This window comes from Cydia fagiglandana, chromosome 3 (genome assembly GCF_963556715.1).
Source record: "Cydia fagiglandana chromosome 3, ilCydFagi1.1, whole genome shotgun sequence".
Classification (NCBI taxonomy): domain Eukaryota; kingdom Metazoa; phylum Arthropoda; class Insecta; order Lepidoptera; family Tortricidae; genus Cydia; species Cydia fagiglandana.
The window spans coordinates 10,488,271-10,503,122 of NC_085934.1; the positions used below are offsets into that span (position 1 = coordinate 10,488,271).

The 14,852-nt window shown below is 39.0% G+C and overlaps 1 protein-coding gene across 1 annotated transcript in view; it reads left to right on the plus strand.

Moving 5' to 3' along the window:
- LOC134680011 (myosin-IIIb-like) overlaps nt 1-14,852 on the plus strand; it is a 44,051-nt gene that overhangs the window by 20,680 nt on the left and 8,519 nt on the right. The window contains exons 2-14 of the mRNA XM_063538986.1: nt 4,441-4,625; nt 8,071-8,226; nt 8,780-9,061; nt 9,317-9,619; nt 9,702-9,983; nt 10,328-10,516; nt 11,019-11,221; nt 11,338-11,518; nt 11,617-11,767; nt 12,202-12,412; nt 13,145-13,440; nt 13,694-13,983; nt 14,468-14,742. Coding sequence (XP_063395056.1) covers nt 4,461-4,625; nt 8,071-8,226; nt 8,780-9,061; nt 9,317-9,619; nt 9,702-9,983; nt 10,328-10,516; nt 11,019-11,221; nt 11,338-11,518; nt 11,617-11,767; nt 12,202-12,412; nt 13,145-13,440; nt 13,694-13,983; nt 14,468-14,742 — 2,984 coding nt within the window. The 5' untranslated portion in view covers nt 4,441-4,460. The remainder of the gene's footprint in view (nt 1-4,440; nt 4,626-8,070; nt 8,227-8,779; nt 9,062-9,316; nt 9,620-9,701; nt 9,984-10,327; nt 10,517-11,018; nt 11,222-11,337; nt 11,519-11,616; nt 11,768-12,201; nt 12,413-13,144; nt 13,441-13,693; nt 13,984-14,467; nt 14,743-14,852) is intronic.

The following is a 14,852-nucleotide window of genomic DNA, read 5'->3' on the forward strand; positions in this document are numbered from 1 at the left end:
GGGTCGTCCCATTCGTTTTTCGTCAAGTTCTTAAATTAGTCCTATTCTGCTTTCGTCACGCATTCTACATTGAAAGCCACCGACGATTGTGATGAATGTAGAATGAGTGACGAAAGCAGAATAGGACTAATTTAAGAACTTGACGAAAAACGAATGGGACGACCCAAGACGATACCCCGAGAGGATACAGGATAGGGGAGGTACCTCCAATACAATTAAATGGCACACCACTGGAGAGGGTTAATTTTAAATATTTAGGCCATATTGTGACATTTGTGACATCCGATATGCGGGATAATATGGATATAGAGCGGGAACGGAGGGCCCTATCTGTGAGGGCTAACATGATCGCCCGTAAGTTTGCTCGATGTACAAGAGAAGTTAAAGTCACATTGTTTAGAGCCTTTTGTACATCCTTATACACATGCAGCTTATGGAAGGATTATACGCAGCGATCATATGGAGCCCTCCGAATCCAATATAACAACGCCTTCCGGGTGCTGGTGGGGCTGCCCCGCTTCTGTAGCGCATCTGGGATGTTTGCGGAGGCGCGTATGGATTGCTTTTATGCGACCATACGCAAGCGATGCTCATCCCTGGTGCGCCGGGTGCGGGCCAGCCCCAACCCCATCCTGCGTTCTGTCGCGGACAGGTTCGACTGTCCATACTTGAGGCACTGCTGTGAGAAGCATGTTTCTTGCTGCCCATATTATATTTAATTTGTGTAAGTAGTTAAGTTTGTACTAACATTAGACATAAGAATTTATAATATTGTATACTAACAAATTGTATGAGTCATGTTACTTGAATAAATGAAATTTATTATTATTATATTATCACAGAACATATTAAATAGAAACTTATTCTATTTAATATGTTCTGTGATATTTTAATAACAAAACTTCCGTGAGACACACGTTGTTCTGTGATATACTTATTCAATTTGAATTATATGCACTACAGTCAGAAAGCTTCCGCAAATGTATATCGGTCCCGAGTTTGTCTCGAGTTTCATGATAAGAGTGAATTAAAACTGGATCAGAATTAGATACAAATCCTGACAAAGTCGTTCTTACCTAATTTTTTGTTTGTATATCAAGTACATTTAAGTATAAGTACTGATGCACAATGACGTAGTCACGTACATTTTCTAAAAACAGCCATCCGGTGTGCGACAAGGTATACTTTATGCTGACACTTACAACGACGCTGCGTGCGCCGGCGAGGTGGCATGCAACGATTTTATGTACTATTGTATTCATAATGCCATATCGCTAGTTTCTTTCCCACTATTATATAAATACGATAAACAATTATTGTACTTATCAATACTTAGTATTAAAGGGGCCCACTGATCGGCGTCCGCCGGACGGTATCGGCCTGTCAGTTGTTCGGAACTGTCAAAATTTTGTTCTAACTGACAGGCCGATACCGTCCGGCAGACTATTAATCAGTGGGCCCCTTAATAAATGAATTTAGAAGTAAATCGCTGACTGCTTCTCTACACAAAAGTAGTCCTTATTTTCATCTCCACACGCTCCTGTTTTCATAACAAATAAAGACCTGTCCTAAGCTTCCGACATATCGATTATTTTAAAATTCACCGGCTGCTCTGTTTCACTTAATCGACAATTAGCAACCTCATATTATTATTTCGATAGTATTCCACTCTTTGCATTTAATAAAATGATTTTAGTAGATACCCTACTTATTAGCGGATAACCGTTTTTTGTTGTTTACACTTTCATAAACGTATCGAGCGTTCATTGCACTATAATAAATAATTCAAATCTCCTTTTACGTCCGAAACGAGCAGCGCCATTTGTGGAGCAAGCAGTATTTGGTCGATGATCGCGAGTGAAGCAACAAGTATTGGTGTCAGCACCTCGTAGGGACGTTTTCCTGTCGGGCCTGGCGTGGCTAAACTAACTTATTGATGGGTATTATAACTACATTCGTTAGATGGTTACTTCGTGGCTCTGTGAGTCAAAGATCTCGCGATAAGCTTGAAAAATTGAAAATGAAAATATGTCCTTACTTGGTTGAGTCATTATCACTTATAACAGCGGACTCACTTTAGTTATAAGCGTCAATAGCGTCATGTAGCCAAATGGTGCGTAAGTCCTTCGTGCCAATTTTCACAATTTCGAACGAACCATAAAACTTTGGAACTGCAACTATGTATAAGAAAATAGAACTATATTTCACTAGAATCGGTTGAAAAATGAGACTATTAGAGGGCTGTAAATGCATTTTTGCCCAAGCCGAAAGACCTTCGATTTCGCTTGGTCAGAATTTAGGTATATATTAAATAAATAAAAAATGTTTTAACGGGTTCGTATACAATACAACTCGGATACTTTTTAATCCGCAAGGAATAAAAGATAACAATTCAAGGAACAAAGTACCAACAAAAAGTAGACATAGACAACAGGCAACAGGTGATTTTAATAGCTAATCGGTGTAATTGCGTGTGTAAGCGATTCATAACTTTGCTACACACTAACACATCGATTTTATAGTAATATTTCCGGAAATATTACGGAAATGACACAGACTGTGGGCCCGATTCGGATTAAGAAATAGACATCTATTAGACATCTTTTAGGCATCACCAAGATACGATAACGATATGTTTAAGATCTAACCTGTCAAATTTGACATTTGCGCGATTCTGGAGATACTCTTGAACGATTTCCACAGGATATGACTAGAGATCTAATTCATATCTAATAGATATCTTACTCTATCTAACGTAAAAGTAACATTGGTTGCCCGAATTGCGCTGCAAAAGAGAACTAGTTGATATCTAAACTATAAAGTATCTAGAATGGATCTCTTGTGAATATCTTGAAGTTCGAATACGGCAGTGTTTCATTTCAAGCAAAAACCGATTTGTAGATGTATGTATAACTACTGTAGATAACAGTGATATGATACTCTTTTCATGTTTACGTCTTTCTATAAAAAGGCCATACTTATCTTCGTTTTATTCTCCAAGTCTAATTTTGAAATATTTTTCAAAGTATGTTGTACTTACTTATTTACATTGTTCGGCCAAAATCGTCATAACGGATACTCAATTTTTATTTTACGCCGAATCAAAGTTGCCTTTCCCGTTTGGCCTGGCATGGTCACCGAAATTGCTTTCGTGCACTTTCACATAATGGTAACGAGTATATAAAATTAACTATAGAACTTGGCAAATCGGTGTTTTTACGGTAACCGAATAGCCTCGTTTTTACCGGACGTTTGAGCGGATTCACGTGCCAGTTGCAGTATTTTTTACATCGTCTAAGTGCATTGCGACTGTTAATTAATGCACCTATTAATAAAATACTATGTTGTTAGCGAACGGTAACAACGATAATTTTCTACTAAGCAATAATTCTCTTTATTCATCATCCTTCTTAGGCTAGGGTTTTTATAATATGAATGTAAAAGTAAAATATAAAAACAATAAAAAATACATATAAACACATTATAAAAAACCTAACCTAGGGTGCCGCCAGCAGCGGGGCAAGGTCCAAGCTACCGGTGGTCAGGGCCGCAGAGAGAGGAACCAAGCAATAATTATTTTATTACCTACTTATGATATTAGCATTTTATTGCACCCCGTTCTAATGCAAAGTTATCTCAATTATAAGAGCTCAGGCACGTATGTAGAGTCAGACCAAGCTAAGTTAGCAGCGAATTCTATACCACAGACCGTGCAAGTGTTATTTTAAACGTCAAACTTCTATGAAATTATGACGTTTACTTAACACTTGCACAGTCTATGCTAGCAAAATCGCTGCCAACTTAACTTGGTCTGACTCTATGTGCCTGTTTTCCAGTAATTACCTAAACGGTCTGTGAGCTAAGTACGTAGCTACCGACTCTATCGGAAATAGATACCTATCTCCCAAAATAAGCCCTATTGAGAAAATGTTGCTGCCGCTGCCCTAAAAAACTAAGGCAATTATACGCTTAGAAACATTACACTAGAAATTAAAAGTACCTGTAGTACTTCTTCTTCTAAGTCGATTCCTCGCTGCTGACGATCGTGACTCCGCTTGCTAATTTTTCCTATGGCAGCTCTCCACTTCTCCCTGTCGGCGTGTCGGCTGCTTTGTGGAAAGCGTTGCTTAGTGTGATGTCCATCTGGGTGGATATTTGGCCACACCATCTCATTGGATTTGGTCCTCAAGGCCGTCTGCCGTCCTCATCACCACAAGTCTCTTCAAGTTGTCAGGGTCTCTGCGAGCTATGTGACCGAAGTATCTCAGTACTCGTTGAAGACAGATGGTGTATCCACCATCTGTCACCTGAAATACTATCGTTTTTTAGGTTCCTTTTCCAATTTAAGCTGCGCTAATACATATCCGTTCACTGAATACCTAGTAGTAGTACAGTGTACTTTAATTTTGTTACTAACTAAGTATATATGTATTGTTTCAGACACGTCAATGTGAGCCGCGATGCGCAGCGACATGGCGTACCGCGGGCTCTCGCAGCACGTGGAGCTGGACCGCGCGGCCGACCCGCGCGACCGGTTCACGCTGCAGGATCTCATCGGCGAGGGGACCTATGGCGAGGTCTACTGCGCCCGAGACAAGAAGAGCGGCAGGCGAGTCGCCGTCAAGGTGTGTTTACCTCACTTTAATTGGTAGGATGTGTGGCTAACCGACGCAGGCGACCCGCGCGACCGCTTCACGCTGCAGGAGCTCATCGGCGAAGGGACCTACGGCGAGGTCTACTGCGCCCGAGACAAGAAGAGCGGCAGGCGAGTCGCCGTCAAGGTGTGGTAGCCTCACTTTAATTGGTAAGATGTGTGGCTAACCAGCGCAGGCGACCCCGCGCGACCGGTTCACGCTGCAGGATCTCATCGGCGAGGGGACCTACGGCGAGGTCTACTGCGCCCGAGACCAGAAGAGCGGCAAGCGAGTCGCCGTCAAGGTGTGGTAACCTCACTTTAATTGGTAGGATGTGTGGCTAACCGGCGCAGGCGACCCGCGCGACCGCTTCACCTTGCAGGAGCTCATCGGCGAGGGGACTTACGGCGAGGTCTACTGCGCCCGAGACAAGAAGAGCGGCAGGCGAGTTGCCGTCAAGGTGTGTTTACCTCACTTTAATTGGTAGTCTTCTTCTTCCTCGATTCCTCATGACTGAGGGTTGCGACCACATGAGGTCGTTATTTTGTGCACTAAGGCTCTCCATTCTGCACGATTTTCCGCCTTCCTAATAATACCAAATTCAAAAGCAGAATAATTGTATTTCATTTTTATTATTGACTATTTTCTATCATAATAATCGATAAGTACATAGTTGAATATTAAATGGTTCATGTACTTATATCATCTATTAGGTACCTATCTAACTCCACCTGCATCCTATCTGTAGATGCCTTTAACTGCCGGTTTCGAACTTTAAGATACGGCAATTAATAGACCTAGAAACGACATGGATTAGATGTGTCAGTGTCATAAGTGGCGTATTTGTTTGAAGAAACGTCACATTTGACACTTACATATCTAATCCATATCGTTTCTAGATCTATTAATTGACGTATCTTAAAGTTAGAATCAGGCCGTTTACTTAAAAAGTATCACGAGAGGTGAATGGACACCCACGCACTTATTTATACAGGGTTGCATGAGATCGCTAATGATTGCAAAAGTTGTTAACTTGATTAACCGATGAAACGACATACATATGCTAAAAAGAAACCCGTCTCAAATGCATAGGTACTTGTAATTGTATGTTTATGGTAGTGAAAATATTAGTCATACCTAATTCAAGAATAGCTTGTAGGTGATCTTTTAAGCGAGTTACCTACTTTATTTAACATAATTTTACTAACATGAACTACACAGAGACCATCTGGCTTTTTTATTCCTGCTCTTAATAAGGTAGCTATGACCGCTTAATGTTTATTAGGTAAAATAAAAAAGCCAATAAAAGTAACTCTAAATGAGCCGTTGCCGTTGTAACGGAACGGCGAGCTCCAATTTTGAGTCGGCGGCGTATTTCACCGCTGCATAATTAATTTGATTTCAAGTGTTACGAAATTCACAGTTTGACAAAATAATGTGACGAAAATAATCGAAGGTTAAATAAATATTGAAACGCACTTTCCAATAATTTTTTTTTTATCGATGTTTATAAATGCTAATGAGATTTTAGAATAAATTCCACCGAACTTGACCCGCAACCGTAACCGCATAAATTACCAATAGAGATGTTCTATAGTCTGATTCATGAATGTTGATTGAAGATTAATTTATGGTAGATTATGTTGATTAAGGAATTATATTCGTACTCTCTTCGTAGTAAGTTCGTAGTAGTAAATATGTATGAACTAGTGTTATTTTTAGTTCAAAGCAAAACTGAATCGAGAACCGAATAGGGGCATTCCACGAGACTGTCGCTTACATAACGCAATTCTTCTAATACTTCTGGAAATGCTGAGTAAGCGATATTGGGTCAGGTAATATTTCATGACTTGGCTAACAAATTGGCAGTATATTCTCGAGATTCACGTATTTTATTGAGGTGGCAGCTACCAATACAAGGCAAAAGCGTTATGTAAGCGACAGTCTCGTGGAATGCCCCATAGGCGGTTTTCTGTGAAACCGAATTAACTGCATACCTAGTTAATTTTTATTGTTTATTGAAGTAACCTATTTTGACTATCGTCAGAAATTACATATCATTTTTAAATTCTACGCCTATTAATACACATAAACGTTATCGTACAGCTTGATTGTAAAATGATGATGAATGATGGTGAGTTGTAAAGGGTTCGAAAAGTCGGCACTTAGGTATTATAAGTTCATTATACGCGATATAATCTATTTCCATAGTTTTATTTGATGAGACTTTCACGGTAACCGATGAAAATATTACGATGAATACATACTTAAATGTTATCGTTATCACAGAGTAATTTAAAAATAACAGATAGGACTTTTAATTAAAATAAATAAATATAATCGTAAGTCAATACAATAATTTATATAAATTTAACAACCATACCAAAAGTTTTTATTAATCTTGACATAACTTACATGAATCGACGATTCTTGTAATATAAAAGAGCCTTCGCAGGATACCTTTAATAGGCACAGGAAAGCTCCTAAGTATACTCGACCTCCGATCACCGCTAACAAACATTCATTCTGCTGGCCATTGTTAACATGCCGTCTGTAATTGATTGCGACGATGTTATCTCAAAACTTAGTATCCGTGTCAAGGCCGCCAAACAATACATAACACATAACTATGTAGCCTCTCGTTCTACACTACTTAGTGTCAATGTTCGGAATATAAAACATGTTATGTAAGGCTGTCCGCACACCGTTATCCGATCGCCGGTGCGGAGAAGCGTGACAATGAGCGTCATATTAAGCTTTTTAATTAAGATGTACATCACTGCATAATTGGATATTTTAAAATTATGATTATGTTGAAAATGTTGATAAGGTTGACTGGTTTTTAGCTGCTCTATATTGCATATCTAGTTATATTTAAAATTAGATTATCTTATATGCTTGCCAAATTTAATAATTTTGTATTTTACAATAAAATAAATATGTGAATGTTTTATGCAAATGAATATTTCTTAGAATTCTACTAACTACTACTACAAAAGTTAAGTACCTATACTATTATCAAAGAATTGATTGTAATAGAGGTAAAGTTTAATAAAAATACGTGTCCCTTAGTTTGACACCCAAAACAGATGGCACTGTAAGTGCGCCATATGTTTTGCGGTCACTGAATTGCCAAACGTTAACTTTTGACAATCAGAGTTACCGCAAAATTTATGGAGTTGACAGCGCCATCTCGTTTACCTGTCAAATTCGAAGCACGAGATTGTTTAAATTTTACCCATCTTAATCAATGTATCTTTGCTATTATTAGGGCTGATTTAGACGGCGCGCGAACTCGCATGCGATTTTAGTTACATTGCGGACTGTTGGTTACGTCCAATTCAACCGATCGATCAAAAACCGCAATGTAATGAAACTCGCAAGCGAGTTCTCGCATTGTCTAAACCCTTATACAAAGGCAATTATTGAATTTCAGATCTTGGAGAACATCACTGAAAACATCGAAGAGATTGAGGAGGAATTCCTAGTGTTTCGGGATTTGTCCAGCCATCCAAATATTCCAGAATTCTTCGGGCTGTTCTTGAAGCGTGGAGTCTGCTCTGATGATGACCAGATATGGTTCGTCATGGAGGTAAGAGAATTTTAAACAATTCTAAGCTGGGAAGTAACTTGTAATCAAGCATACTAAATAGGGGAGCCAAGGTGACAACCGTTGATAGAAGACACCAATTGAAACAAATAATGTATGTAAATATTCACGTGACATTTTGTAGTATCTGTCATGCCGATACATTTTTTTGCTTCGTTTGGAGTTTGTCAAAGTGTGATTGTCATCTTTGCTAGTAGGCCCCTTAGTTTGTAATTGGCTGCGTTTCCGTGATTATCTTTATTAACTGACTTCATAAGAGCCCAAAATAGTCCCATTGCATGCAGTTGACGGAAAAAATAATGAACTCCTACTCCGTAATTACTTTTTGTAATATATCTAGGTATTTTCATACCGTCTCTCACACATCCACATTTCTCTTTGTTTGCCATTCCCCTTAAATCCCTCCGAATCTAATACTTATATTATTGTTTTATTATTTTGAGGAATACTTTTAGTGCTTATTACACTTAACCACAGACTTAAATTTACCACACTTAACTTTACTATATTTATTTTTATTATCTTTCTATTTCAGCTCTGTACCGGAGGTTCAGTGACAGATCTATGCGCTGGTATCCGCGATCACGGGAATAATCTCACAGAGCCGCAGCTGGCCTATGTCCTGCGAGGGACGGTCCGCGCACTCACCCACCTCCACGCTCACCGCTGCATGCACCGGGACGTCAAGGGCCATAATATTCTACTCACTGAGAACGGCGAAGTGAAACTCGTCGATTTTGGAGTTTCCTCACATTTAGCTGCGACCGCTGCTCGGAGAAATACTTCAGTAGGCACACCTTATTGGATGGCTCCAGAGGTAAAATAATATATTGCCAACATCTTCTTCTTGACTCACACAATGAACTGAAACTTTAATAAATATGCGAGGTCTACCGATTAATCGAGAACTATTGAAATCGTCGTTAAATAATCATGGTTCTATATTCTATATCAGTCTCATATTAAGTAGTCATATTACTTGTCAATTAAATACAAATGATGTCTTTGGCGTAAATGTAAATAATCATCATGGTAATGTATATTTCTGAAACTAAGTTCCATCATCTTCTAGGTCATAGCTTGTGAACAGCAGTTGGATCAGTCATACGATTGCAGATGCGACGTTTGGTCAGTCGGCATTACCGCCATCGAACTAGCCGAGGGCGAACCTCCCTTATCCGGACTTCATCCAATGAGGGCATTGTTCCAAATACCACGGAATCCACCTCCTACGTTAGCGCATCCTGAGCTATTCTCGTCACAATTAGCAGATTTCATTGCAGAGTGTTTGGTCAAAGATATGAACCAAAGACCATTCGCGAGGGAACTTCTAGAGCATCCTCTGTTATTAGCTGTCAGTAGTTTTGAAGAAAAGGTTAGTAAACCATAATGTAAATGAGACTTCAATATCACAAAAAGTTACGTTATATAGAACTATATATTACTGTGTTTTCCAGATTCGCAAAGAACTTCAAGCAGAAATAAAACGCCAACGAGCTGAAGGCCGAAGTTGTCGAGCCCCCGATGTAACAACAAAAAGAGGAAAACTAAAGTCACATAGAAAAGCACGTCCAGAAAAAATGTATACTGATGATCTAGCAACATTAGAAGTACTGACCGAAGATGCCATCGTAGAGCAACTACAGAAAAGATATAACCAAAATCAAATATATACTTACATTGGAGATATACTTGTGGCGGTCAATCCTTTCACTGACATAGGTATTTACACTACCAAGGTAATTGAAAATTTACATTATGTATCTTAAGTGCATTCATTATGGATTACATGAATAGGTCAACCACTTAACCGTGACCTTTAGGCACATTGTTTCAAGTGTATTATTTATATATTTATACCAATAGAAGAATTTGCAATCTTTAGTCGTGAGATATATGTATATTGTTTAATAAAAGACCCTGTCATATGTACTTTAAAATGCGCCTTTTGACCGACCCACGACGTACCTAATACCTATTTCGGAAAATGACATAATATACACGTTTTACGTGATAAAAAACATTTTTACATTTTGCCGAGTGGTTCAAGGTTAATATTTATTTATCATCTATGCATTTCTAGAGTCAGCAAATTTACCAAGGCCGTTGCCGCTCGGACAATCCTCCCCACATCTACGCTGTCGCAGATGCAGCACACCAAGCTCTCATGCACCAAAAACAGCACCAAGCTATAGTTATATCAGGGGAGAGTGGCGCCGGTAAGACGGAGTCGGCCAACCTCTTGTTGAAACAGCTGGTCTTTCTCTCGAAGGTAAATTCGCTGTGAGCTTCACCGCAAACTGGTTAAAATGAATAGGTACTGATGGTCTACCACGAAAATCGAAATTTGGCTATCTGCCTCTTTATCGCTTTTGCATATTCAAGCGATGGAGAGGCAGATAAAGATGTTCTGGTATTTGGATGCTGTTAATCATTAGGCATGTGTCAACCCCCGTTCATTTAGCAAAAACCGAAAAAAAAGACACTTTAAGTTGACACAGTATTGCAAAATTAATGTGGTTTGACACATTTTTGCTTAACAGCATTCATTTGTCTTCGAGTTTGCTTCTCAAATGACTTCTATTGTTTTGTAATACTAGCAAGTACAGTCGACAAAAGATCTACGGACAACGGACTGGTTCATAATTACGTTTAATTTTTTTTTCCTAACGACACTTATCAGTATCGATATCGATATACTTATATGCAAAGTAAATCTAATAGAATATGCATAACGTACTTGAAATCAATTCCTACTTTTCTTATTATTCCAGACACAATCTGGCAACGTAGAAGATAAAATCCTGCAAGTAAACCCGATCATGGAGGCGTTTGGAAACGCTCGAACAGGCATTAACGCCAACAGTTCGCGGTTCGGCAAATATTTGGATTTGTCTCTCATGAGAGTGGGGAGGATATCTGGGGCACGGATTTCTGTTTATCTTTTAGAACAATCGAGGGTTGTTCACCAAGCGTTGTGAGTGCCACTATTTATCCTTATTGCGTATTGATTACATCTGTGAGTTAGTAGATACGTTTGTGTGTCTTGATTTCCTCGATAAGGATAATTTACTAAGCCAACATTATTTGCAGAGGCGAAAGCAATTTTCACATATTTTACTATCTATATGATGGTTTGGAAAGTGAAGGGCGTTGGAGGAAATTCTACCTTGACGAACAACTCAAATCTAGGCATCGATACCTACAACCACTTTCTGTTGCTCATCGTGAACATAATGTTCACCGCTGGCGGCAGTTAAATCAAGCGTTTAAGGTAAGGAAGAAAACATTTAGGTAAGTATATACCTGCCGCCCACAAATTACTCTATGAGAAATTATTCGCTCAAAAAAACATTACTATTTTCAATTCAGGTAGTCGGATTTCAAGAGGAGGAGGTACAAATAATTTACAAAATGCTATCAGCAATATTACATCTCGGCGATATAGAATTTGGGGAGACCGCGGGGGAAGATAACACTGATAACAAAGCTACGATAATCGACACGGCACCTTTACATAGAGGTAAGGTATCAAGGATACGTAGGTAGGTACGATTATCATCGCTATAAAAATATTGCCTGCAGAAATTGTATTCTTGTTTTGTTTGTGTATTGTTTTGTTGGTATATGAAAATGAAAAAAAATGAAAAATATTTATTTAAGAGAAGTAGGTACAATGAACTTAATTAAACTATATTTACAAACTTATTCATTAATTTATTATATAAGGAACTATACATATCTTCGTAGTATTTCTTGATCGTAAAGTATAGTGGTTTGGTGCTATAAACTACTTATATATCTATTTACTTGGGTAGTTTTCGTGCTATGAAGCATTATAAACTGATTATAAATAACTAAAAATACACTCGTTGAAGCTTCAAATGCTTCTGAAATAGATAACCAACACAAGAAATAAGTAGCATGCATTTTAACTCTTATTAATATTCATTCCAGCATCGTGCCTATTAGGTGTAGAGACAGGAGACCTCCGCGAGTGCCTCACTAGCAGCAGTGTGGTGGCTCGAGGGGAGACCATAGCGCGACACTGCTCGCCCACCGAAGCGGCCGTGGCTCGTGACGCCACCGCCCGCGGCCTGTATGCGCGTGCCTTCGACAGAATAGTCGAGAGGATCAACGCTTTGCTGTGTCAAAATAGACCGTATGGGTATTTACACTTTTTTACTAACTGCCCACAATCCTACTAACGTACATACAATCCACCCTTCCAGCCATGCCACAGACGGGTCTCTATTGTTTCCCAAATAGTTTTAAGTCATAATGTATTGTTTGTCCGAATTTTCGTTAGTCATAATTGGTTTTTCTCAGAAACGCGTAACTTTTCAGGATTGCCATGAAACAAACCTAACCTCTATAGAATAACCTTACCAAAATCCTGAAAAGTTAACGGTTTCAGTTTTATGACTACCGATAATATGACAAACAATACATTATGACTTAAAACTTTATGGGAAGCAAAGGGACCCCGCTACAGACAATTAAACTACCTACATATTTGAATTTGCACTGGCACGGTTCCAAAAGTCAATTCCAACATACACTGACATCGGAATGAGGTCTAAATGATCATTTAATAGTTAGACTCGCTCGCGCCTATACATGCGACATGCGACGGACATTCAAGTACAAGCAAAATATTAATGTACATCATTTAGATATAATTTTAATGCCAGTGTACGTTCGAATTGGCCTGTGAGTGTACTGTAAGCTATAGTTATTTTTACTACTACTCGATCTACACGACTCGTTTTACAAATTAAGTACCTACATTATATTCAAACAATTAAGTTGAATATCTGATCCTATTTTTCAGCCCTAAACTTGTGTGTTTGATTATAGGTACGTTTATAATTCTGTACAATTATTACCTATGTTTCAGCATTGAACAATTATCCATTGGAATATTAGATATCTTCGGATTTGAAAACTTCAACAGAAATTCGTTTGAACAACTATGCATTAACATTGCAAACGAACAAATACAGTACTATTTCAACCAACATATATTCACCTGGGAGCAGCAAGAGTATATGGCAGAGGGGGTCCCGGTCGATCTGGTGGAATTCTCCGATAACAGGCCTGTCTTAGACATGTTGTTGTCAAGACCTATGGGCCTGTTAGCACTGCTGGATGAAGAAAGCCGTTTCCCAAGATCTACTGATAGAAGCCTCATTGGTAATCACCTTTTTTTCCTTGATCAGTACTTTACAAATATATTATTATTATAAGCCAATACGGTGTCCCACTGCTGGGCAAAGGGAGGCCCCTTCGATTTCCATTCGTCTCGGTTTTGAGCAATCTCTGGCCAGTCGTTGAGATATGCGTCCAGGTTGTCCCGCCATCTCCGTTTGTGTCCGTCTACTGTCGCCCGTAACGGTGCCGCAAGGCACCCATACAATATGTATATACCTAACATTTTTTCTTACAGAAAAATTCCATAATAATCTAAAGAGCAAATACTATGTCCGACCAAAATCAGATGCTATATGCTTTGCCATCCACCACTTCGCCGGTCGCGTAGTGTATCAAGCCGATGGATTTCTGGAGAAAAACCGCAATTTCTTGCCTCCGGAAGTAGTTCAATTGATGCGACAAAGCCAATACGATATCATCAGATTCCTTTTCCAGTGTCCGATTACAAAGACTGGCAATTTATATTCCCCTCTGCAAGGCGATATGGACACTAATAGAAGTTTAGACAGTTCATGTGATACTCGGGTAAGTAATACAAACGTTTTTTTTACTGCCGTGAAAACACGTTTGGTTAATATGCTACAGATGTAGTGCATAATCATATTCCATCGTATTTTCACGGAAACGTACGAAAGTGTCTTGCTTTGTCAGTCAGTCTCGGAACAAACAGTAGGTACTGAGGTTGACTGAAGTAGCATGAAAAATACGAACGATTCCGAGAAAATACGATGAAAAATAATTATACACTACATCTGTACAGTCGCCATCAGATATATCGGAGCGGCCAAGGTGCTCACATATATCTGGACACGCCTCTATTGTTAGGCCATTAGAGCGCGTGCTCAGATATTGTGAACACCTTGGCCGCTCCGATATATCTGATGGCGACTGTACCTACATAGCAACATTAGATACATTTTTGGATTTCCTTTTACTTTCCTTATCTGTACAAAACTGTGGGTAGTTGTTGATTGAACTTACTTGTTATAATCACTCATATTTTTAACAGGACCGCTTCAACAGCCGTGGGCTTGCTTCACAATCTCGCGCTCAGCAAACAGTGTCGACCTATTTCCGATATTCTCTAATGGAACTGCTCCAGAAAATGGTCAGTGGCTCACCACAGTTCGTGAGGTGTTTGAAGCCAAACGATTCGCGGTCTCCGAAACATTTTGATTCTACGAAAATTTTAAAGCAGCTTAGGTATACGGGCGTTCTAGAAACTATTAGGATAAGACAAAATGGGTTCTCCCACCGATTAACGTTTGAAGAATTTTTGAAGAGGTAAGACAATTACGTGTAATATTACAATTAATTACACCTCCACAATCACTTGCATAATTAAATTATTTAGAGCACAGATAGATCCAACATGGATCCAACAGAAATCCGTG